Genomic DNA, 26,385 nt, shown 5'->3' on the forward strand with positions numbered 1-26,385 from the left:
TGCAAGAAAAAGAACTCGTTGATAATAGATAAATTAGTGCGAGAATTCCGCCAAGCGTCGAAAGAGCTCATAAGAAACTGCCTTAAGGCTTGCGTAACACCAGGCCGCACCGATTTTACGACGTTCGCTGCACGGTGACCGAAATTTTGATCAGAAAGCCGTCACGGGAATCCGATTCTCATAATACTGTGATGCAATGTGAGTCGATTGTGAATTACGAACGTCCGTATATACAGTAGGAATGAAAATTAGCTACTTGAATAATGTTCTTTTACTTCTGCACTGTTATTTAAATATTGCTCATTTAAGATTATATATCATAAAATTTTATATTTAATAATACTTTTGTACTTTTTGCAAATATGCTAGGTTTTTATGCTTTATTTATTATTTTTATCCTCTAAATATTAGATTTAGTTATTTCAGTTAGTTTCAGAGTAGATTTAATTATAACTAACTGTGTTTTATTATTTTACTGTGAACAAACAAAATTGAATATGATGCATAAGTAATATTTACTTGATCAAATCCAAAAAGCAAGTATTTCTGATGCCAATCATTTAATGATTTTTACGAAATTCCCAGGAATTTTTAGCCAACTTTTGTGAAAGAAAATGAAAGAAGATATCGATGTGAAACTTTTCTATTGTTCTCTGCCATTACTGGGCCATTATTGCATCCTGTAATTCCACATTTTGCACTCGGTGTATGTATTAGATTTCACAGTCTATGGGCCCGTTTCCATTGCGGGAACGACGAAGAAAGCAGAAAGACCACAGCCCGTGTCCGGCACGCGATCTTCCGCGATGTAAATCGTATGTACAGCATAATGTAATCAGAATGATGTCAGTAGTACGATCGCGGCATCGTTTTGGCAAGATTCTTTCAACGAAAGAAAGTCGGTAACTCGTTCAGTACCGCACAGGCATCGAGATCCGTGATCTATTAATCGTGATTTTAACAACATATATGTACGACGCACATATACGTTAATACTATACTATTATTACCACACTATTAATATAATATGAAAATTATTTTTATCAAAGAAAATTGAATTGAATTTTTTTATGTTTTTTTTCTTTTTAATATTTGTGATATTTACTGAAAGTATGTTGCTTTAATATGAGATCTGTGATTCCAATGTTGAAGCTAAAATTATACTGTTTATCATTTATGGTCTTTAAGGTTACTAATATGTTCGTTCGTCTGAGAATTTATGTACTCTTCAATTTTGAATGAAAATCGATGGCTTCGGTACAGTGATGTTGAGAAGTTTCATCGTAGCTGCTTGTTCTATACGATGTTTTCAGTTTGCGTTTGACAAATAGTTCTGTCGAAACAGAATATAACCAGTTTGTTATTGCTAACGAAGACGCTTGGAACAATACCAAAGAGTGTTTCCCCACTTTTCGGATAATTGCAACGACGCTTCTGCAATATTGTAGCATTGTTAAGCAAAGCAGAACTTGAAATTCTCTATGATTATAGAGTAAATTGAATAAACCTTTATTTAATAAAACTGTTCTTCCATCAGACGACTTATTATCTGCCTTTAGTAATAATAATGTAATTGTGTAGAAGATTATGTAGTAAACAATGGAGTAATATTTGAACGTTGAAAAAGTTTTTATTATAATATTCCAATTCTCAATTTCCTCTTCGATTTTAATTTCTTAATCACCATGTTGGATATGATATCCTTTCTACAGATAAATTGAATAACTAAAAATAAGTAATAGAATAAAAAAGATAAATCTATAACATCATGAATATTATGAAATAAATAAATAAATAAATTTATCTATCGGATGTAGTATCTACCTTCACGCTAGTGTAATAGCCAATGCACAATCGGAAACCGTATTGTTATCCGCAAAACTGTATTATTTGAATTGATTGTTAAATACAACAAATATTGGTTTGCGTTTGAAATATAACAGAATGAGGAATTCAATTTTACCTGTAATTGACAAAATCATAAGTATATATTGGTAGAAGTGCATACCAATTAGAAAAAGAAGAATATGAATCTGAAAATGAATCTAATGTATTTCATAAATTGCTGAAAATAAAATTGATTTAATATCAAATTATTCGAAATAGAGATATTTGTAATTTTAAATTATTTGAAACGGAAACTAGTTATGAGTTAATTAACAAAAAACAATTTATGCCTCGATATTATAATTAAAAAGATAGTAAATCAAATTAATGTGATTAAAGAAAAATACATTAAGTAGTAATTAAATCGCAAATTGAAAAGACGAACGGCGAAATCTGTTTGGAAAATTCGAGTGAAAGATTTATAGTGGAAGTTCAGTCAGCGTAGGTATTTATTAGAAATCATCCGTTTCGTGAGTGTTATAGTTCGTTAACTATGGTTGCACTCTAAATATTTTCACACGCAATACCAGTAATGACGGTGATGACGATGATAATTTTTTCGTTAGAATAACAAATTCTTTTGCATATTTCTGAGATCATCGCTTGTGTTTACAAAGATGATTAATTACCCCTCTTATTTATGAATGAATAATAAATGGAAAATTTAACCTTTAAAAATTTCTCATCTAGTGAATACGCTAAGGATAATTAGTCACCTTTATATTCTCTTCACTATATTTTAAAAATGTAAAAATTGTAAATTAATATTAAGAATCATTTTTCGCGACTAATTCGCAATGTGTTATTACTTATTGATATTAACAATATTATATATTTTTTATAATTATATATAATAATATTTATAGAGAGATTGCATGAAAAATCTAGATCGAAGAAATCGAAATCGAATAATCGACTTCCTTACGTAAAAACGAAGACGTTACGTGAACGTTACGTTTAGCTACGATTCTGTGATATGAAAATGCGAACCACGTAAGCTAGGTTTGCTAAACACCAAAAGGAGACCACGATAAGATAATTTTGTATTCACAAATCGTATACGACAAACAAAAGCGTGTAAACTGCTTACGTTGCCGAAATTGGAAATTAATTCTTTTCACTCTATGTCTAGGTATTATCCTACCATATTTTATCTATTGTCACTTTAGTATATCCTATGTTCCAACGTGTGCCGATTTAAAATCCCCGCCATTTTTCACATTTTGCCTGCAAAAATATTATTTTTATTCATCTTTATTATATAATATTTACTAATGTATATAATATTATTTGTAAATGAAATTACCTTCTTAAAAATATTTTTTATTTTTCTTTTTGTATCTTTTTTCTCATTTTTTCTTTCGTCATCTTTTACCTACAACTTTTACCTTAAATGCACAAAAAAAATATAAATGTTTCAAATATCATTAAAGTACCATATAATTACTAGAAACTGAAATGTCTATACAACTATAACCGAATCTAAATGATTGAAATCGGAATTTGAGAACAGTCGATAAAGTTAATCGTGTGAGTGGATTTGAGATAGCAAATGCATATGACGCATAACGTAGCACACTACTTTTTCTAAATTTCCGAGTTCGCAGCTGGAAGGACGACTACATTCACTGATTATAAGTTTTCTATGCGCTCTGCATAGTTTCCGCCTAGAAACTTCGAAAAGTTCTTCGCGTTAGTAAATGCAATTGGTTAACAGAAATTAAAATTTATAAAAAGAAATTTCTCCGTTCTCACTTGATATCATGTAAGATATCAGAATATCCAGAAATTTTAAAATACTTTGTTCAACAAAATTTGTGAACTGAAATCAAATTTGAATTGGCTCTTTTAACCGCTGAAAAAGAGCAGAATTTTTTATTACAAATTTTTACAAATATTTGAAACCTGTTTAAAATTGGCGTTATATTTTAAATTCGCGTATTCCTGTGTATTTCGAATTTATTTAGAATTCATTTTTTCAAGAATCAAGAAAACTGTTATTATTGAAAAAATTAAAGAAGGAAATTCATTTTCTACTTAGTATTTGCCTTACTTTTTCCAGAGAAACTGCTTCCTTTCTCTCGAAACAATTCATTTAATCCATGCAATATCTCAAACACATTATTCACAAAACCAACCGATCTCCCAAGTATTTACAAGTGTTATTAATTTATATCAATTAGGAAAATTTCTCTTCCAAATGGAAAATTACCGTAGTCGACGTTTATATAAATTCCATTAACACCGTGAAAGTATTTTCTATCATGTTTCTTTTATCTCCTTTTGCGGTTATGTTAATAGTTATACCAATTGAATCGTGGTTAAGTATTTGTCACGAGACGGTTCAGTTCCTTGCGTTTCTGCGGATCATCAAGATTTGCGGTCGCGTTTTTTCTACCTCCTTACCGACCGACCAGAAAATCATCGTTCCGATCGTCCAACTCCACGATTCGCCATTCTGTTCATTATAATTCCTAGTTGCCATTAAGAATGTCGAAAACAAGTAACAAAATGCAAATTGTGTATCGAATCCTTTGACAGTGTAATAAAATAACAAAGAACTCGTATAACATTGAAGCTGCGTTCTGGATGAAAGCTTCCCTACAAAAGTTGGTGGGGATAAAGATAGCCACTTAGCAAAGCAAATATTCGGACAGTCAATGTGTAACAATATAATATATTCCAATATACATTAGGTATTTCTAATATATTGTAATATATCTCTAGTATATTCTACATTGCTATGCTTTGCTTATAGTTTTAATAGTACAAGTAAACAAATCTGCATTTTAACTCTTCATACTCTGCATTTTATGATTTCAGATTGTGCGGAGGTGTTTAGCATTAACGATATCGACCTGTTTGATACTGTCGGTAAAATTCGACGTTGTACAAGCCGAAAGATGGTCGCGACAAGTGTCAAACAGCGAATGGATACCGTTAGCGAATCCTAGGGCGACACAAACTCAACTCGAACAAAATAGCCCAGCTACGGCATCCTTGGCAAGCGGAAGCGCGCAGCTACCTCAACTTCCGCAGCTCTCCTTGCCGCCAGCACTTCAGCAACAGTATCAAGAACAGTTACTTCAATTGCAAAAGACTCAGGAAAATATACAGAAGCTGTTGCTGTTGCAACAGCAACTTAGAGCTCAGCAACAACTTCTTCAGGTATAACGAAGAATGTTTTTTTTTCTTTGTACGATTAAATACAATAGACTGTATACATATTTATTTGATAGATGCTTAATTCAAATAGACTTATTTTAGTTTTTCTAGATTTATTCTAAAAAAAGAAGGATAACGTCAGAAGATTTAATATCTGGGTTTATTTTCAAACTTCAAACATAACACTGTGTGTCTTCAATTTTACTATTTTGAAAGATTCTCTTTTCATTCAAATTCAAGTAAACTTGGGTCAATTTTTGTCAATTTGTTCAAAAGATTAAATATCCATCTCTAGTTTTCAATTTCAAATGCAAATATCTTCAATTCTGTAATCTTCAAAAAATCTCTCAAATAATTCAAATAAATTAATATCAATTTTTCTGATTCAGTAGTTCTGAAAATTGAGCAGAGTAAATATCTACTTTTACTTTTAAACCTCAAATAACTTCAAATATGTTTGATTCTATTGTTTTCAACCTCTGTTAATGCAAACTTATATCTAGATATATCTGAAAAATTAAATAGCCACTTCCATTTTTAAATTTCAAATTCTAATATTTTCGATTCTGCTATTTTTAAAGAACTTTGCTAATTCAAGCAGACTCCTTTTAAAACTTACAGAAGTCTTTGTTTCCCCAGTCTCAGCCTTTCCTACCAAGCGGCTTTAGCAACACAGACGAGGAGAAGCAACTGCATCAAGTCGGATTAGAGGGTACGCAGGTGGCGGATCTTTCGTCGGAAGATCTAGTGCCACCTCTTCCTGCCTCTGAAGCACTACCACCAGTTTTCCCAGCGCAAAACTTCCTCAACCAACGACCTAGGCCTCACTCGCCAACGAAGCAGGATACAAGCCTTCCCCAGGAGTTCACGAATTTATCCGGTCAGGACATCAAGACTAGTCAGCTGTTGCAACAAGGGCAAAATATTGGAAATGTCGGACATATTGAAGAGAATCAAAGACAAGGCACGAAACAGCTAAAGGAACCGAATCAGGCCTCTTTGCTACCTCATGGCGAAAGTGGCCAAGATGAGGAGGAGGAGGTTGGTCTTGAGTTTTCTTTTGAAATTTCCGAACCTAATCCAAATTTCTAAATATTGAAATTTTCAGACTCCCAAATTTCCAAAACCTATTCTATTTCTTAATAATTGACAGAGATTCTTCACAGTTCTATTTTTCACTCGATTAAAGGACAAACGTATTTAACTCCTTTTTTCAATACTTGTTCTTCATAGGTACAATTAGTTTACGTGCCAGCCGAAACCTTGGCGCAACGAGGTCAGCCGAAAAGAAACCGCGGAAGAAAGCAGTATCCCCTCCGTCAACAACATCAACAGCAACAGCAACCTCAACAACCGCAACAACCGCAGCAACATCACGAAAGCCCAAGTGTTGATACTTTGCACGATCAGGATGCGTTTGCCCGTCAAATACTACAACAAATCCAACAGGAACGGGAAGAAAAGGCTCAGTTCTTCAAAGAAGAGCGAATGAAGGAGATCGCCAGACTAAACGAGGAACAACGAGCACTGGAAAGAAAAGCTCGCCTTCAACAGGAAGCCCTACAAAGAGAGCAAGAGTTGCAAAGACAACGTGAGGCAGAAAAGAAGAAAAAGGAGTTAGAAAAATTGGAAGAATTAGCCAAACAACGAGAACTTGAAAGAATTCGTGAAGCCAGAGAGAAGCAACGGTTGGAAGAACTAGAGAGGCGAAGATTAGCAGAGATTCGAGCAAAAGAGGAAAAACGTCGAGCAGAGGAAGCAGCCAGACAGAAAGAAGCTGAAAGGCTAGCTGCTTTAGAAAGACAAAAAGAACTAGAAGTCCAGCAGGCTCTAAAGCAACAACAGCTCCTTGACAAACAGCGTGAAAACGAAGCCAGAGTGTCTGGACCAGAGAACCATGATATTCAAACTCATGCTCTTCCCTTGATTAGAGATCAACATCAACAGTTCCATCGTCAACATCTGTCAGAAACTTCTAGACAAAGTAAAAATAAAGTTAGAGGCAGACAAAGATCGAAGACACATTACCAAGATCAACAAAATTACAGAGAACCGACTACAACGCCATCTCCCAATCAGCCTCCTTTAGCAGTATATATGGAAAGTACCAGTTCAAAGACAGCTGATGTTAAAGTGTCTGACGTATTAAGGATATTAAAGGATGCCAAAACCATAGCTGTTCTGGACACAGTTGGCCCAGATACCCCTCAAGTATTCGTGGGTCCAACTAGTTTGGATCCACCAACAGGTTATGCCAAGTTTGATCTGCCTTATTTATCGTCTATCGATCATAATCGTGTGGAGAGGAAGGTCGACAAATTGCCTTTCTTCGTGGCACCACTCAGCTTCGATCCTCCTCCTGGATATTCCAAAATTCCCTTCCCAGCGCCACATATAGGATCAGTGGTAGTGAACACCTTAGACAACGCTCCAAATCCAAAAGACAGTGATGATCAAAACCCTAATCCAACTCCCATAATAGAACCTAACTCTTACATAGATGGCTTGGACAGTGTATCAGATTCTACTACTCCTTCGTACGAGCCTCAAACAACTATAAGCTACTCTCCAGAACCATTAAGTACTCCTAAATATGAGCAGACATATACAGCATCACCATCTCCAGGATACTCTGGTTCCAGATTCAGATTTAGACAGTTTTATAGTGACAATAAGCCATCTTCTGTGGTTAGTACTTCCTATTACGACGATCAGAGGGCAACTACAAAGAAGCAGAAGTACTATGATGAAAACTCGAGAACGACAGAGGTTTCTATTCAAAGTCCAAAAGTGGAAACTGCAGTGAGTCAAGTCGAAGAAATTTCGTATTCTACCACACCTAGTTTCAAGGAAGAAACGATTGGTCAACAGGATCCGTCAGACCAATTGACGTTAATTAATCAACAGTTGGCTCAGCAGAGGGAGACACAGGAATACAATACTGGAGGGCAATACAGTCAACAGAATTCCCAGTCCAACACTGGTCTCATTGGTAGCTTCGGCGGTGAAATCACTACCGGTGACATTAACGACGTTAGAGCTCCCGTTGGACCCACGCAATATAGTTTGCCGGCTGAACTACCGGCGATCTCTCCGCACCTTCCTGGTCTGGTGAATTCTTTATTGGACAAGAATGAGGCAAAACTGCACGCTGCTACGACAAGTACGACTACGAGCACCACTACCACTACAACCACTACGACACAGCGTACTCCTACGACAACGTATAGGCCACGTAGTAGACAGAGGTGCTTTTCGTTTGAATTCTTTATGAGAGAAGTATATTAAAACGTTTAGATTCTGAAAGAAATTTAGTTCGATAAGTACGTAGTTTATTTGAACTTTAGATTTTGAGTAATTTTTGCTATTATAGTACACCTTGTTTATCCATACTTTCTTTACATGAACAAGTTTCCTATATGGACTATATCGTATGAATTGCGGTGGAACTTCAGTTATTCAAAATAAATGCAATAGAGATACGTACTCTTATAATGAAGATAGGGACAATCCAAAGACCAATAACACTAAGTGGAGGACCTTGTCTTCCAATCTGTTCAGATAAACGAAGTTCCAATATAGTTAAAAAATAACGAATAATTAAATCTCATTCGGAGGACATTTCATGGTCTACAATTTCAAGGTCGTCTATCATTATATTGTTGCTCATGATCTTCAAGTGATACTGAACAAATAAAATACTCCAGTTAAAAGAACCTAGCGAAAAGAATCTAATTAAAAGAGAACGATTAGTTATGTCATAAAATTGAATATGAAAGTGGCCTACACTGACAAATTTTCTATAATTAGTAAAAAATATATTAAATTTCGGTAATTTTAGGAACAGATTAGTTTCTACAAGGCCAAGAACAACAACTGAAACCCCATCGACCAGATCGAACATAGATAGAAGTCGAAGACCGTACAACAGATCCAGATCTAGATTCACGACCACCACAGAGGAGTATCGCGAATCCGCTTACGAGCCAACTAAATCTAGAATCCCGGAAACTACGTTGAGGTATAATGTAGAGCACAGAAGGCCAGCTAGTAGAACACATAAGTACAGGAGTCGAGATAAGACCAGTCAGCAATCTGAGGTAAATCGTCTTGCGAATTTACGATCATGTATAAACTGCTAAGTCAGCTGTAGCTCTGCTCTTGAAAATTAATCGAATCCTGACGGTATTAACAATAACTAGTAAATTCTTAAAAACAAGAAACTATCGGTTTTTATAGAAAAAAATATATTTATTAATATTTTAATAAAGAAATTACGTTTATATACTAAGTAAGAAGTAAATAACATATTAAAATTGACACTATGGAGATTGACGACGTGATGCTAGCGCCACATGAGTATTAACATTATTAACTATTAGTGTATAATATACATATATCTATTTATTTATTCATTTCTGCAATTATTTATTGCTGCCAGTTTTGTATTTTATGAAGTTGAAAATTAGATTTTGTCATAAATATAGAAAAAATTATATTTTTTTAATTCTTTACGTTTAAACTACGCTCGAAACTAGACTAATTGATTAAGTGTTATTATTAATAATATTGCATATAATAACATAAATGTTAAATATTTTGATATTTTATTATAAATTCTGATATGATTATACATACTTCCAACCTCAATAATTTCCACACAATTAAAATACTATTCCAATGTCAATAGGTCCTAGGACACGCTCAGAGCCCGCAGACCGAGCAATCGTACGATACTGTGCCCCAAAGCGATTCGAATTCCCCTATGTCAAACGGGTTCATCCAACCGACCAGGCCAGAGTCGAGTACTCTTCGTCAGCTGGATTCATCGTCGAGCTTGAACGACTACACTCCCGAGAACTACCCGTCTACCATTGGCAGCACCACCGATAACTATCCATCTCTTCACGATGTCACAGTGAATCATGCTACAGCGTTGGTTTCTGATGTTTACTCAAGAAGTCATAACTATCCTCAGAATATTCAAGAAGATCCACGTTATCGATCTAGTTATGATCAATCTACTTTAGAACACACTGGTCTTGAGAAGACTCCAGTGAATGGATTTAATTATCAAATTCAAAGTGGAGAATCAGTGGATCAAGGAATTGTTCAGAGGCCAAAAGATTATCAGTTAGATGGAAAAGCAGAAAACAGCGATTTTGAATTGGCTACAACTGTTGATCCAAGACTAAGGACACCGGAAGAGCAACGTTATTCTCCGGTTTACGAAGTGAACGTACCACAGAATCAACCGGAGTACAGTCTCACCGGACAGGATAATCTGCATCGCGTGGAGGGTGATAAGATTCAAACCGGTGTTGGCGATGGTAATTCTAACGAGCAGCCAATATTTATCCCATTGCCAGAGAATAAACAAGAGGATTATGAGCTGTCTGTTTCCTCCACCGAGCTTCCATTGTCAGATGTAAGGGATTTGTCTGATAGAGTTGAGGTTTCTTTAACCTTCATCTGTTGCTAACTTAAATCTTTGTAATTAAATTGTCCTTCTACTAAAAAATCAATATAAAGGAGAGATAAATAGTTATAAATTTACAAATTCCTTGATCAAAGATTTTACTTTGATTTTCTTTTTTTGATTTTAATCAGAGACAAATTTTTACACAGAGAGGAATTTATAAATTCATAAGTACGTATATTGATTTTTTACTAATTAAATTTCTGTACATTCAGATATAAGATTATTTGCACTGATACAAATAACAAAGCAACGTGCAAACTATATTGATTTTATATTATTTATCACAACAAAGAAGACAGACAAAGGTAACTCAATCATGACGTCAACACAATTTCCATTTCAGATAACAACAGAAACAATCACAACGAGTACCACTCCTGTGGTGATTCGACAACGAGTTCGAGGGCGCATTGGCACTCGATTGCATCATGAACCTTCGGTTCAAACCCGAAATAGGGGTTCACAGGATGAGTACGTTCGTTTCAACGTGGTGAACCAGGATTCTACTCGAATCACATCCAACAGACAGAGAGTCAGATCTAGACCTCGTACTCAGAATCATGGATCTCAAGTTCAGACAGACGGCAACGAATATATTAAGATTCATGCAGTTCAGCAACAAAGACAAGCCACTACAACGCCAGCGCCATCTACAACGACCACTACAGTGCGTCCAACTGAAGAGGACATTGATTATGGATTTATAAGGCCACCAAACTTCCGACCGGTACATCCGGTGGATAACAGATTTCAGACGGCTGTTACATACCGGCCCCAGCTTCCGGAGGTAAGTGAGGATATCGGAGGTCTTTAATAGGAAAATTAAATCTCGTTTTTTATTATTTGTTCAAGTCTGAGTACAGGAATTATTTGAAGTATCTTTTAATGAACAATTTAAGCAAGAGACACAATGGCGTCTTGAACAACAAATTTATTTCTTAACACAATTTTTTAATATTCAATGATGATTAATTTAATAACATTACATTACGCATAACACTTTGAAGAGACCAGAAAAAAATCTTATAATAATTTATCAATTTATACAGTTATTATCACATCGCAGATATTTATATAAATTAAATTAATAATTTAAAAAATGAAGCATATGGAATTGTTTTATATATTAAATGTTATAGTATATAACATAACTTTGGTATTTTATATATTGTTGCATATTATATGCATTTTTATATGTTCAAATTTTCTAGTCGTTGTACTTTATATAATTATTATATTCTATAAATATAACATATAGGCAAAATTTAAAATGTATATAATTTAAAAATTGCAATTTAAACTTTACCAAAGAAAGCATAAAATTTGTAAGAACGAAAACATAAAATTTACTAACTACTAAACTTTACTAATAAGATATAGAATTTCTGAAATTTGTAAAATTCTCCAATTGCCAAGGACCTATAAAAACTTTCAAAGGATAACCATTTAAAATAAAACTTCTCGTTTCCAGGTGCCGCAGGAATCTCTGCTACCAAACGATGAGGCCGCAGTGGAATCGAGTCCTCCACAGACGCAGCTGTTGAAAAACCGTCAGAAGTATCAGCCAACCCCTAATCGTCGTCTGCCACTAAAACCTACAACCTTACCATCGCCCGTAACGACGCCAGAAGTCACCACCACTACTGAAAGAATACCTGTTGCCACAGTGCTTCCAGACGACATGATATACACTGTTAAGCCAAGATCTAGACCAGACGAGATAAAACAAACTAGAATAAGAAGTAGAATACGACGACCTGCTAGAAAACGTGTATCTACCACTAGTACAACCGAGTCCGTGCTAGAAGCGCATAACGAGCTGCCATTGGACGAAAATTATCCGCCTATACGACCACAATCTGTGACCACAGAGCAAAAACAGGAGCCATACGACGATAATTACGATAACGGTGGAGGATTCTCCGGTGGAGTACGTAATCCAACTGAACATCAATTCTACGAGTCCTCTAGCGAGAACGTGAGTACAGTTGGAGGAATAAATGTTGATTGGTTGTAAATTAGAATTATTGGGTGATGACATTTTGTCCTATACAATATGCGTAGTTCGTGTATATGGGACAAAATCTTACAACCCAATGCTCTGTCAATCAGTTGTAGTCGACTTGGATATAAAGAACCAAATGATCTAAGTCAATGAGTAAATTGAAGGACTTGAAAATTGTCAGTATCCTAAAAATGTCTCAAATTACGTGTTTGGACATGCTACATCTATTTCATCTAATATACAATATATAATGTTTCCAGCGACTAGTTAGGACGATTAGTAGGGACGTTAACGACAGACGATGCGAAGCGTAATTAGAAACTCGAGCACAGTTTCTGTTGGTGTTCGTACACGGTATAACTGTAGTCTCTTGTTTCTGGCCTGCCTCTACGCCAGTTCGAAAGCTCGTTCACTAGCCCGCTTGTAGGTCACGATAAGGGAGAAATAATTGTCGCGTTGTAATTCACGATATGGAAATTTTATGGTTGAGATTATATTGAGACCCATTTTGAGAAGTACATAGTGGGAATTTTTAAACGATGCAAGGGCGTAGATATTATAGTACTATATATATATTAATAGTATGATATTATTCGTATGATAATATTGATAATAGCATTTTATATGTAATAAAGATATTGTAATATATTATATTATATTATATTATAGTACATACTCTCTCTCTTTATTGTTATATATATATGTCGGAGATGAAAGTACACCAGGCCTTCTATGTTCGTATGAGACACATTGGTGGCACCTGATACGGAGGTCTGATGGCCCGCGTCGTTTAGTTTCGGGACCCGCTGATGGATTTTCTGACAAAAACATCGGCTTCTCTTCGTAAGAGAAAAGTCTCATTTCATTTCGAAATTGGTCCTCTGTTTTGATGTCACTCGTGAATGCTAGTCGTTTAAAGCATTGAACTTGCAAGCTCAGTTGATGAAGAATGGTGGCGTTGATAATTTCAGCATTAGCTAAGTTTTATCACCTCGTCTTCAGGAGGGAACAGAGACGATTACCGTAGGCTCCCGGGGATTCGTTCTCCAATGATTGTTCCTTGTATATCTTCATTAGTACCGAGGTTGTCGTCTCTTGGTCACCAAAACGCGTAATGAAAAGTTCCTTAATTATTGGCCAGGTAATGTCTTCATCGTTCAGTACTTGTGTAAGCCAATGCGCTCCAGAACCCTCTAGAGCACGATTCAAGGCAGAAAATAGCTCGCTGCCTTGTAAAGGATTTCCTTTCATCATCAAGTTGACGGTTGTGCACCATGCAGCCGGGTCGACGCCCGCGATATCGGGGTTAAAACGTGATAGCGCTAAATTTCTAAGTTCCGCACTCGATCTTTGTTCTCGCGGCTGAGTTAACTCGCGCACAATGGTCATGAGTTGTTGAGCACTTCTGATGTCGAGTTATCATTAAGATTAGGGTTAGGGGCGCGTAATGAATCTTCACCGGAATTATTCATCGTTGTCACACAATCGAGGTAACGTTTATTAACACAAGTATGGATATCACAAGATTGGCAAGTGGCTGTGGTAATTAGACACTAATGGCAATGGTCTTAGGTTCGATAACGAATCCGCGGTCAACGGGATAACAGATGTACTTTGCTCCAAAGTCTACATCGGACTCGACTTACTTCTCGCAATTACTTGACTAACTCTTTATTGAAACGTAGATTATTCACCGATCGTACAGACACTAGATAACTCGCTAATGAAACTGCAAGAAAGGGAATGAATTTCCGTCGCGATGACGCTGCAGAGGAAGACTATGATGGGTTATGTCTAAGGGCACGAGATCATCGGATTCGTCGGGGAAAGCCTCCGTTCGGAAAGTGAGGGGAATGGACGTTGCTGTTAATTGGTCAATTTCTATGTTGGTGGTTAGAAAGGTTGCTAGCCGCCCTTGGAAGAAAGTTACTAGCGGGAAGCGTCATGAGTGAGGAAAGCAGACCTCCCGTATCTTCCCGTAGTAGGTGACAGATTTACGGACTGTTAGGATAAAGACTGTTCGTCAATTTGAAGGATCTTAGTTAACTAAATCCTAAGATTTATAACGGATCCTCAGACATATACTGTGAATGATGCATCAACATCTGGCAATCATCTTGCCCGAAGAATAGGGTCTGTGTGTGGCGAGCCACGGGGCAGAGACCGTTGGAATGTCTACTGTTGGGTGTCCGTACAACTATTTCTTTTTAGGGAGAGCTATGCAATTCTATACCTCTGTTAGGCAAAACGTTCATCCCTTGACTACGGTACGTTCGGCAACTAGTTGTCGCCTTGAGCCCAAGCTTATTATCTCAAGTCTCGGACAATTATATTTGAGTTAATTTATAAAGACTACAGTATTGGGAATTTTCCAAAGAATTCCAAAGGGGAGGTCCGGTGTCTTTTCATCTCCGACATATATAACAATTATAGTATTCATTTTAATATTTTGTATGAAATGCATCTTTGGTTATAATAAATTACATAAATATTGTAATAAAGATTATAATTATAGAAATAATATACTATTTTCTTGTTATATAAGAATACCATAATGTACTACATTATACTACAATATATTATAGTACACTACTGATTACACTATCATTTTAACAAAAATTTCAAAAATTTCTCCGGTCTACATATTTTTTTCTTAAAATTAAAATATTACCTATAATACAGTGTATCAGATTTTCACTATAACTTACTAGGAATCCTTGTTAAAAACTCTCTTCGTTAACTTTCCTTCTAAACTCTCTCTCGGTATACAATAAAGCCTTTAAGGAAAATTTATCCCTTTTCACATACACACAGCACTCACAAGCAAGTTTAGCTTCTTAAAAGGAAATTGCACTAAATATTACAACGTATCGATTTCAATGAAACTTTATATACAGAAGAATTAATAATACATACTTCGTTCTAATGGAACTTACATAAAGCGACCTCGAAATACCAAAACCTGTACCTTTTACACTAATTGAGATATAGATATATCGGCATAATATATAATGTAATTGTACTTTATATACATTATAATACTATTTATATTTAGTAATATTATGATAAGACTAAAAAATATTAATTAAGGAGATTTTTGGAAAAGGGATCCACAAGACAAAAACTAATGAAGTTTTTATTATACTAGAAGTTACAATTTTAATTTTTTATATATTAAAATTCATAATTATAATGACCGCTAGAGGACTTTATTCTTTTTATATTTACAAAAATAGGTAAATCTTTCATACTAAAAAATATAAGATAAATAAAAATTTATTTATGAGAGGAGTAACAATTTCACAATGAGAAATAACAAATAAATAAAATATTCTATTTAGGTAGAAAATACACCCAGCTCTCTTTTCCAAAAATCTTCTTAATTTAATTTTTCTTAAAGACATGACAAAAGTTATGACTTATAATACCATCAACTTTCCTCTAAGCAAGACAGCGTATTTCTGAATGCACATAAATCTATATAAATAATTATCATTCAATCACATTGCTTATCCAAACCTTCATCCAATTAAAACTTCTCTGAATTTTCAGTATCCACCCGAGTTCGTCCTAAACTTTGGTAACTATCCAGCGCAGGCTGTTCAACGTGATGAATACGACCAGACTCAACTAGCCAATAGTTCACCAGGGAAATACAGCCAGACTTCAAGAACGAGACCTTCGGAAGACAACCACCAGACGACAGCAGACATTTACGGAGCTGAGAGTCAATGGTCTACAAAGCTGACAAGAACTTCGTTCCAACCGAGTTTTGCAGTGAATCAGGTCCCAGAGGAGGCTTCTAAGAACAGTCAATGGTTCCATGAATCCTTGAAAAATGTTAACCCACCAGAGATAATCACAGCAGCACCAGAAGTTTCATCTGTAACACTGGTAGTCTCTTCAGATGATAAGAAGATAGAAAAAACGCAAAAAGAAGAAGAAGAAGATGAATCAATGTTAATGGGTACCACAATATTTGGTAGGAAAACTGGTTTACAGGATCATACTGAGAAGATGAATATGACTGAAATGAGCACTAATATAACAGAGATTAAACAGAAGAATAATAGTGAGGTTGAAGGTGATCAGAATGGAAATTCTTCTTTGATGGATAAGGTTGACAATTCTACCGAGCAACAAAGTATTAATTTCGAGAAAATTGTGAGGACAAGCGATAATTCCGCAACTGGGAGGAAGGTAAGATATATTTGGATCTAGATCTAGAGTAATCTGGACTTATTAATTGTTAATAATTTTGAATAAGATTTTTTCAAAGTTTGAGAAGGTTCAAGGAAAGACTGTAATGGTTTATTTATAAAAGTGAGTCAATAGATATGTTAGATATTATTCTGGAAAAAATATTATTGGAATTAATAACCAATTATTAATTGATATTATTGAATTGAGCTTGATGAGGAATAATAACAATATTTAATGTTTTATTTGCATAACTTATTTATCCACTGATCCTTATAATTATTAATGTAAATATAACTATTTTCAATTAGTATTGAGCGACTCTTTGTAAATTTTATTTTAAATTTTCCAAAATTTAGACGGTTTAAAACAAAGGAGATAGAGAAGACATAATTATAGAACATGGGCGTCATAGTAGTCTTTTTGTATCTGTAGGTGATGAAAATTTTTTCCACCTTTTGAAAGAAAATATGTGGTTTTTCTTTCCTGAAGACAGGGTAGAGGTACGGGAGGTTATTGGAGATCGTTAAAGGCAAGGTGAAGGAAAGCTTAATATTACTATGAGAGGTTGGTAGATCGTTATGGAGAGAGAAGGAGGATATTAATATCGACATGAGCAATTGCGGTGAAGACAATCCTTTATTAAGGTGAACAGTGTTATTTTTGACGACGATAGGAGATTTAATAATTAAAATTATCAACAATATTACAATAAAAATTGAAAAAAGCAAGGAAACAGAAGAGTAATTGATTTGATAGTTTCAAACAAAAAATAGAGAAAAATATATATGTGTTAAAATATTTATCTAGCTTAAAAAATCGGTGAAAAAGTTGAAAAGAGTAAGGAGCATAGAATTATAAGTTAATAAAAAATGTAATACTACACGAAATGTATAAATAATAATCTAATAGAAATGTTATAATAATACTACATAACATATTATAGAATAATAGTATAATAAAAAATAATAACAAGAAATACGTACAACTATCTGCTTCAGATCGCACGGAGAAGAAGAGTCCGCGTTCGAGTCAGACCAGCGGTGGACGATTTCGTCACTGCCGAGTCCCAGCACTTCAACTCTGCCCTAAACGGTTTATTCCGAAACCAATATAAATACAACCCCATCCGTGAACCGAAACCTCTTGCAGGAGCTTCAGCTTCACCTGAGAAATCGATTTTACAAGACTTTCTATCAGATATTCTAAAGAACGACGAACCTACGAAAGTCACAACCACTGAGGTACCTGAAACCGCATGGACAATGTCTCCAGCCATGACCACTCCTATGGTGATCCCTGAAGATGTCAGTGGAACTACAGAAATCCAGTTTACCACAATTCCAACCACTTATAAGATTGAAGAAACAACAATCACAGAGTCGCCTTATGAAGATCTATTTATTAAATTAATTAAAAAACCACATGATAATATAAAGATAAACGAACAAGAGAAAAAAGAAAAGAGCGAGAAGAAGATAGTTACTGGAGAGAAGGAAGAGCAAACCTGGGAAACAACGAAGAAATGGAACCGGAAGAATTTTCAGAATACTCTCGGTTTTGTCTCAATAGCGGGTAAATATACAACCAAAGGTAATGATGAGAGCAAGTCGAATGATGAATTAAATGATTCAGAATCATTTCGAAATATAGAAGAAATAAGTTTTAATCAGAAAGAATCGAATAGGAAGAATGATGTGCTAGAGGATCGCAGTGAGATAGACAGAGACAGTACAATAGAGTTCGAAGAAAGTAATAAAGAATCAAAAGACGAAGATTATAACCATCCCAAGAATCACAGGGCCAAATGGAGCGAGGTGAGATACCCGTCTGCCTTCGATCACTCCAAATCATCCAGCTGGAATTACGATTCAAAAACGAGTGGTAGATCTGCCACAACATCGATTCCGGGGTTAGTAACGAAGAAGGAAGGAGACACCAGTGTGAAAACACTCTCAGACTACGTCCAAGCGATTTTCGATACCATGAAGAGTGCTGAGGAGGAAATAACAGTAACCAACACGGAAAATCCAGATGAAACCACCACCACTGAACTTCCTGTATTTAATACAGAGATTCCAGATCACATTAATGAATCAAAGCAAGAAATATTAGTGGATAATGAAAAGATTTTTAAATTAAAAGACGATGAAGTTAAAATGACTACTCAAGCAAGCTTTGAAGAGTCGCAGACAATTGGAGATGTTGATGAAAATGGTAAGGAATCGACAGGGACTGAATCCACGACGAATATCGATCTGGAGAACGCGACGACCTTGGGACGAATCGACATGATTGCAGACACAACGACGAGTTCTACGTCCGAGAATTATTTCGCAAGTGATCCTCCTCTGTCGACGACTCTGAAACCGAGTAGCACCACTTTATTAATTAATTCGACAGAATCAATATTAGGAAAGGTCCTGCGAACCTCAACCACTACCAAGGTCTCGCATATGACGGAGATTTGCTACAGAGGCCGATGTGTGATGACGAGGCCCAGTCGAGATGATCAGTTCAGATGAAGAGAAAAAGATTGGTAATCGATAAAAATGTAAGAGAATAAATAGCGTCGTTCCCTTCGATCTTATCTAGGGAATGGATCGTTTCTGTATATAGAGAGGGCCTCATTGACCGCGTTCTTCGTATCATGTCTCGTTTTATTTATTTAATTGGAACTTTCTCTAAAAGCGATTTTCTTAGTAACTTTTTCTTCATGGAAGGTGCAGAGTGTAAAGCTTAACTCGTTGAGGATTACTTAGTAAAACGATGTGTAAAAATATATTGTGGATAGAAGTGTTCCTTTTATTTACTAAAAGTATAATAATTAATAAATGTTAATTGTCAGATAATTTTATTGGATGATTTCACTCATTATGAGCGAAGCGGTGAGATGTGTAAAAGTCTCTGTGAACAAAAATATGTCTCCTTTTCACTTGTAAATAGAACTATGATATTGATTATTGAATAAATGATTTCCATCTCAATGAGTGGAGATTAACTATATGCAGATATAATATAAAGAAGAACATATAAATGGAAATAAATCTAAAAAGTAGCTTTATTAACTCCTTTTTAGTTCTAATTAGTACTATGATATTAATTACTGAATAAAATATCTTCAATCTCAAGGAGTTAAGACTAATCAAATGTATAATGTGAAGAAGAAGATATATGTAAATGAATAAATGTGGAAATGATTGAATTAAGTGAATTAAGAGATTCAACAGAGAAAGTAGTAGAACGTTACCCTAGTCAGGGTAAACTGATTCGATAAGAAATATCAAACACCGTTGACAACGAATCGATAATGTGTGACGAAGTTTGTTTATGAAAATCGTGCCAGGGAATTCTCTGGTGTTTCTGACTCGGTTCGAAGCCGGAAACAGAGGCCCTGTTAGTGTTTCATCAACGTCTCTAATCTAGAGAAAAAAAAGGATAAAGAAAAGATAAAAAATGAAACGATAAAGGGCTAAATCTATTTAATTGAAATCTACCTGTCACCTGCTGTTGGTATGCGTGTAAGTTAAACGTTTAAGTACTTTATTAAAAACAGAAGAAAGTAAAAACTAGTCTCTTTTCACACAACCCTACGTAAGTTCCTTGACACTTCCTATGGTTGGTTTGTTAAAATGATCTCATTGACCCCCTTTTTGTTTATGCTGCAAACCTCGATGTCTGATTACAATTAGTGTTTATTGAGCAGGTCACTTTATTTGAAAATTATTGTATGTTTATAAAAAAATTGAGTACTATTTAAAAATTGAATACTGAGTGCTGTAGTTAATTTATGAATTTTTCGTACTTAATTTATTTAACTCTAGAAATGAAACAGAAGATATTGTAAGTGGCTAAAGGATTTTAGATTTTTTGGTGATGTTTACAAATGAAGTTTATAATTAATAACTTTATTGAAGAAAATCCGTTCCTTATTAAATCTGTAAAAATTCCTTTAGATTCAATGCATTAGAACTATGCCAAATTATGACAAACAATTACTTCCAAAGAAATTTCGTGTTTCCTTCTTTTTTTTACAGAAACATCCTTTTCTATTCAGAAAAATCGATGTCGCATTTTAAAATGAACGACAGAATATAGACGAATAAACTGAAAATTTAATTAAAAAATTCATTAATTATGGAATGTATAACGTTACACACGCGCGCATACATACACATATATACATATACATAGAGTTCTAAATCTGACCCCGATTCAAGGCACAAAGGATAAGGTTTGAAGAACAGAATCGTTACAGCCGAAGGGATTAAATCATTCGTTGGAGAACAGAGCCAAGAATAAACGTTTCTCCTATTGTAGTTCCGCGATTTGAAGAAGGGTGGGAACGGGATGGCTGTGCACGTTTTCCTTTCAAAAGGAAAGACGCACAACTTCTCCAAACTCGCCCCTTTCGCGTTAAATTGAGCCAACAAACTCTCAGGACCAAAGTTCAATGGAGTTCATCAGCCTGGTTGCATCTCTTCTAATTAACCTTCCATTGTTTTTCTGCGAAAACTCTCTAACGACGGTCAGGTCGCTCGTAGGTTTAATTTTTATTGCACAATGCAATAATTTCTGCAAATGAGTATTATTAATTACCATTTATCTGAAAATTTATAAAAAAAGAACAGATGAAGTTAACAAGAAAAGATTAAATATACAATATTTAACGTAAATACATAATATATAATAAAATAAGATAACTGTAACTTATAACAAGTATATGTATAATTCTGAAGTACACATACATGGAATGCATCTAATAATTGGGGATTTGAAATGATAAATGAGATATACAGGCTCTAAAAGCGAATATTTTCAATTTTCGATCTTTATCATCTTAATAAATTTAATCAAAAAAGAAATGATCAAAAATATTATTGTATAATCTTTAATACTTGCTATTCGTTATTTAACTTATTACGTATTATACTTATTATACTTATGTTATATTTCGTGTTATATATTATATTACTTGTAATATACTGTAGCCTCTGTCATTTAAATCATCTAACATTTAGTATTTGTAGTACACTATAGTCTTTAACATTTAAATGAACTATTTAAGCTCTATTTCAGTATTAATTTTATAATTTACAACTTTTTAATTTCATAATTTATAAAAAAATGTGGAATCCATTATGTTAGTGAGTTTAATAATTCTGCTGTTATTTGTCTAATAGGAAAATTCCATATATGTATATAATTGTCAATATGGCGGTTGGAATTAATCGGTCAAATTAATTTGATTCGTCCGTGGCATTCGTTCGATCATCTTTAGAATTCTATTTCGAGGTTCTCGGGGTTGTTTATCGATGCACGGAACCCCTCTTGAAAGCCATCACGCCCAACGAAGAAAATTATCAAAGCGTACCGGAAGTCACATTACGATCATTTTCCAATAGCTACGCTTTCCTATCCTATCTACATTGTATCGAAGGGCCATACCATCGATTCTTGTCGATATCTATGCCACGGGTACGACACCACTGTCACTTCTGATGGTCACTTCGAGTCCGGAAATAGGAAATAATCAACTCGACGATGTCTCGAAATAGACTAACGACGGGTTTGAATTTAGAGCGTGCCCTTGACACTGCCAAAAGATTCAATTTTCCCTCGTCACCCATGTCATAATTCGACACTTTTAACGGGTACTACGACAGTCAAAACACAATTCGGATATTCGATTTCTGGTACATGTTGCATGTTATGTCATTTCGCGATCAATCGACACTCCATATCGACTTAACTCTGCTATGTCCTTGAGCTTATTTTCAATACAATTACGATTTTTTATTGTCAAAAAATTTCTTTAACTTGAAGAAATTGTTAAAAAGTTTATTAATATAGGTATAATTTTTTGTCCCACTTTGAATTGATCGGAAACCATATTAATCAACTCCATAAATTGAAAAGTAAAAAAGTATAAGGTTACAAACAAAGTCTATATTATATTGTAGAAGTTTATTATATGCAGTAAATTAAATAAAAAGTAATATTTAAGGCAAAAACAGTCACTATAAGAAAAAATCTTTTTCGTTTTGTAAAGACCAATTTTCGGATTCGAGTACATGTCTGTTGTTATCATATTAGGTTAGTTATTAGATTATACAGTAAACAAAAGATTGCAGTATAGATTACTAAAGATTATAATGTACTACAAATCTTAAATGGAAAACGATTTAATGTTAAAAACTACAGTATACTACAAGCAACGACATATAGCATGTTACAAGTGCTAAATGATAAATGGTAAGTATTAAAGACTAGGTATAGTATACTACAAGCAGAGCGTACAGTTATAACCATTTCTTCCCCTCTAAATTCATTAAATGGTAAAGATGAAAAATTGATTATATTTTCCAAGGAGTTTTTTTAGTTTCTTTTTTTTTGTAACAATATATTTTAAAAGATCTTTAAAGAAATTCATAAATTTGTGAGATATGAAGGTAACAGAATATTTGGAACATATACTAAAGAGAAGTTTCATAGCAGGCGTAAATGTCTGCCGAATCCTCAACCTAATTTTCATATGCCACGAATACTCAACGTTTCCGGTGGTGTCACATGGCGTAGGAAACGACGGGGAAAAGTGGAAAGAGAGAAAAAAAAAAGAAAAAGTGGCACAAATCGTGGTGAGTAGTCAAGCGAGAAATGGCGTTGCACCGTTGCGTTGGATCGATCGCAAGTCGCTTTGTGTCTGAAGTTCGTCACAGATGGCGGCACTACATAGAAATGTTTCCCTACTTCGAGGAAAGAACAGGGTGAGTCATAGAACATCAACATCGGCGAGAGCAGTGATACGACCGCGAATTCCGCGAGACGGTTCGCGCGGGTAAACTTTCACAGTAACTTCATGTTACACGAGGTAAATCTAAAGATTTTTCTCTATAGTTTCTTTAAATTTATATTCACGTCTTGTTAAATCAATTTCAATTATCGAATGATTAAAATATCAGTTATTTATTAATAATTGTTCCTTAATATTATATATTTTGATATTTCTACTCTTAATGTGACTAAAAAATATTTCTTCATAAATTCTGAATTTTTAATTTTAAGTTGTGAATTTTCTATAAAGGAAATAATTGTAAGTATTTTTTTAATATATAAAAAAATTTGGAAATTGTAGAGATCCTCATTAAAGATCGTTAGATTTTCGATATTTAATCATAAGATTGTTATTTCTTCAAAAGGTTTTGTGAAATCTGTTAGATTGATCGCGATCAATCTTCCTCGATGATCTACTAATAATTGATCAAATTAATCAGAACGTTCGATTAATCATTAATCAATCCTGATAAAAACGACCATCGATCATAACCAAGAACATATTTAACTTAAATGTCACGTGATTTTAATCATTTCTACAGACACTTTTATATCAAACCTATTCTACTTATAGACGAATTGAATACGACTTACCATTATTACGATTTCGCCTTCATCCAGTCTTAATTATCTTCGTCAATAAAACACTCACATTTTCCACGTTTACATTCAAGCTAACGATCAAGAAACTTCGCGATGTTTCATAACCGCTACCGGAAGAAAATTGCAAATTATTTCAGAAAATTGCCCCATGGTAATCCGTCGCAAGAGTGGCGCCACTATGCGGCCAGTGCCGTGAAACGATGCAACGGAGACGAAGGGCGAAGAGAGTTCGCGAATAGAGGGTGCATAGAGGGAGCGAGTTCAGTTCAGGCGCAAAGGTCCTCGGTTAAGGACGCGACGGTCCTGCTAATCGGGACACTATGCCAGGCGGCGAGGGGTCCCCGATCAATCTCCTCGACCACCGTACATCGACCACCTCCGGCGAGTGCGCGAACAGTGACGAAGATGAGAGGACGACAGGCACCGCTTCCAGCACGATGACGACCGTCCTCGCGGGCGACGGTCTTAGACGGAGGAAGGTCATACACGCGGCCAAAGAAACCTTCGACAAGGGTGAGTTTTAATAAATCTCCTCCATTTGTAGTACTACTAATCTCAAACTCATAAATCATCTTGTCATTCCTTATGTTTGATTTTTCATCAAGCAAACATAATGTGGTACAATTCGTTCGGCGTAACGATAGTACATGCATTCATGTGAATACGAATAATTCGTAGCGATAGTTAGTACATATTCTCAGTGATAAACACCAAATGCAAGCAATCTAGTAACCGACAGAACCCAATGACTATACAGTCGAATTCGGTCATATTATTGGACGACATCTAGACATACAATACATCGGTATTCGGACCGTTATTCTTCGCCCCTGCGAATATACGTTTCAGTCAGAAAACATAAGAAAGAGTATATTCGCTGTCCGCAGTGCGCGCAGTCACGGATGCTATCTCAGCGGCGTTGGTGCGCGCGTTCTCAATGCCGCGCTGTTGTAAATACATGGGGCTGAGTGTATGTACAGAAGGTAGATGGGTTTCGTTACGAAAGCTCGCGCAATAATCGCGATGTGGGAAGGTGTCTATTAAATCACTGTCAATGATTTTCGTGGTTGCTTATTTTCATCCAGGAATCGATTCACCTTCTGAACCAAAAATGGTTCGTACACACGCCCACCCGGTCATCCCCTTCTTCTTAGCCCGCGAGCCCCCTCTGAATTCAGCTTATCCCCTTTTGCACCCAACTCCACTCGGCTGCGTACGCATGTCTTGATTCGCGGTTCTTTCGCAACCGCGTTCTCTTTGAGCATTGTGACCATTCTCTGGAGAGCGAGCCAATTTGTTTATATTATAGGTGAATATATTATTATGTTCTTTAGAATGACGTTAAAAAAGAATCGGAATATAATTGTCCTCTGAATGTTGGATTCTTGAAATATATTTACAAATCATTGGTAGTTCATTTTAAAACATCATAGAAAAACAGCTGAAACAAAGATGAAGAACCTATATAAATATGGTACATCGTATACATATGTATCTCTGAAAAACTCATGTAATTAAAACTTTCCACAGTTTTTGAAGACTTAAGAACTTTTCTATTTCAAAACTTTAAATGAACCAATTACTTTGGAAGTACTGTATTATTTCAAGGATTCATCTATAAATCATAGATTCAACTCTTTTTGTCACTAAAAATTTTACGAATGACGCAAAACTTAGAAAATCACCGTGTGTCGCCTCTCCTCGTGTCGACTCTTTGAGGTTTAGATAGCGAAGTAGGGGTTAGACCAATAGAGTAGGGGCCGGTAATCGCGTGCAAGCTGACGAGAGAGCGCATTATCGCTTAAGGGCATTGCATTTTCGAGCAAATTTCAGCGATACCAATGTGGTTTAGTTGGAATTCAAACGTCGTATCTCGCATCAATGCTAGCGTTCGAATGGTCGAGTTTCTTCACCCTGTGACCGTTAGGATACAATCGGTCATGATTTGACCTTTAAAGCAATTAATCCATTTTATATCGTGCTTTTTTCCTTTGCGTTTCTAGAAATAGCTGAAGATCGACTACATATTTGTTCAAATGGTTTTGGGCAAAAAATAATGTTAATATTTAAAAATTTCTTTTGAATCATTTCTCAGAGGATTTGAGATAGGAATTATCTAATTATGGAAGAGCAGCTAAATCCACAAAGGAATTTTATTAGATTTGATCATGCTACTCCACAGAATTCCGCTGAAACGGATACTCCATAT

The 26,385-nt window shown here is 35.1% G+C and overlaps 2 protein-coding genes and 2 long non-coding RNA genes across 12 annotated transcripts in view; 2 read left to right on the forward strand and 2 right to left on the reverse strand.

Moving 5' to 3' along the window:
• Nucleotides 1-1,369: 1,369 nt before the first annotated feature.
• On the reverse strand, nucleotides 1,370-4,704 carry LOC132916675 (uncharacterized). 2 transcript variants are annotated; one of them, XR_009660161.1, is made up of 5 exons: nucleotides 4,100-4,704; nucleotides 3,194-3,275; nucleotides 2,978-3,114; nucleotides 1,825-1,963; nucleotides 1,370-1,725 (listed from the first exon to the last, which is right to left on the reverse strand). It is a non-coding gene; the product is annotated as an uncharacterized LOC132916675 (long non-coding RNA). The 2 variants fall into 2 exon arrangements; XR_009660160.1 differs by having other exon boundaries at nucleotides 1,825-3,114.
• Nucleotides 4,705-4,998: 294 nt separating this feature from the next.
• On the forward strand, nucleotides 4,999-20,308 carry LOC132904677 (mucin-2; the record flags this gene model as incomplete). The annotated part of the gene is made up of 9 exons (XM_060955366.1): nucleotides 4,999-5,055; nucleotides 5,692-6,093; nucleotides 6,286-8,300; nucleotides 8,894-9,152; nucleotides 9,743-10,480; nucleotides 10,878-11,321; nucleotides 12,006-12,512; nucleotides 16,092-16,739; nucleotides 17,741-20,308. Coding segments are annotated over 9 exons (6,594 nt in total), but the record flags the coding sequence as incomplete, so codon positions are not given.
• A 176-nt stretch (nucleotides 20,309-20,484) lies between these two features.
• On the reverse strand, nucleotides 20,485-24,307 carry LOC132916674 (uncharacterized). The gene is made up of 2 exons (XR_009660159.1): nucleotides 24,168-24,307; nucleotides 20,485-21,314 (listed from the first exon to the last, which is right to left on the reverse strand). It is a non-coding gene; the product is annotated as an uncharacterized LOC132916674 (long non-coding RNA).
• LOC132916652 (anoctamin-8-like) overlaps nucleotides 23,497-26,385 on the forward strand; it is a 29,980-nt gene continuing 27,091 nt past the window's right edge. For 6 of the 8 annotated variants that reach the window (XM_060976818.1, XM_060976820.1, XM_060976821.1 and 3 more), the window contains exons 1-2: nucleotides 23,497-23,610; nucleotides 24,314-24,689. In XM_060976818.1, the coding sequence (XP_060832801.1) occupies nucleotides 24,497-24,689 (193 nt within the window). In that variant the 5' untranslated portion in view covers nucleotides 23,497-23,610; nucleotides 24,314-24,496. The remainder of the gene's footprint in view (nucleotides 23,611-24,313; nucleotides 24,690-26,385) is intronic. The other 2 variants (XM_060976819.1, XM_060976822.1) reach the window with 1 other exon arrangement.

This window comes from Bombus pascuorum, chromosome 2, assembly GCF_905332965.1.
Source record: "Bombus pascuorum chromosome 2, iyBomPasc1.1, whole genome shotgun sequence".
Lineage (NCBI taxonomy): Eukaryota > Metazoa > Arthropoda > Insecta > Hymenoptera > Apidae > Bombus > Bombus pascuorum.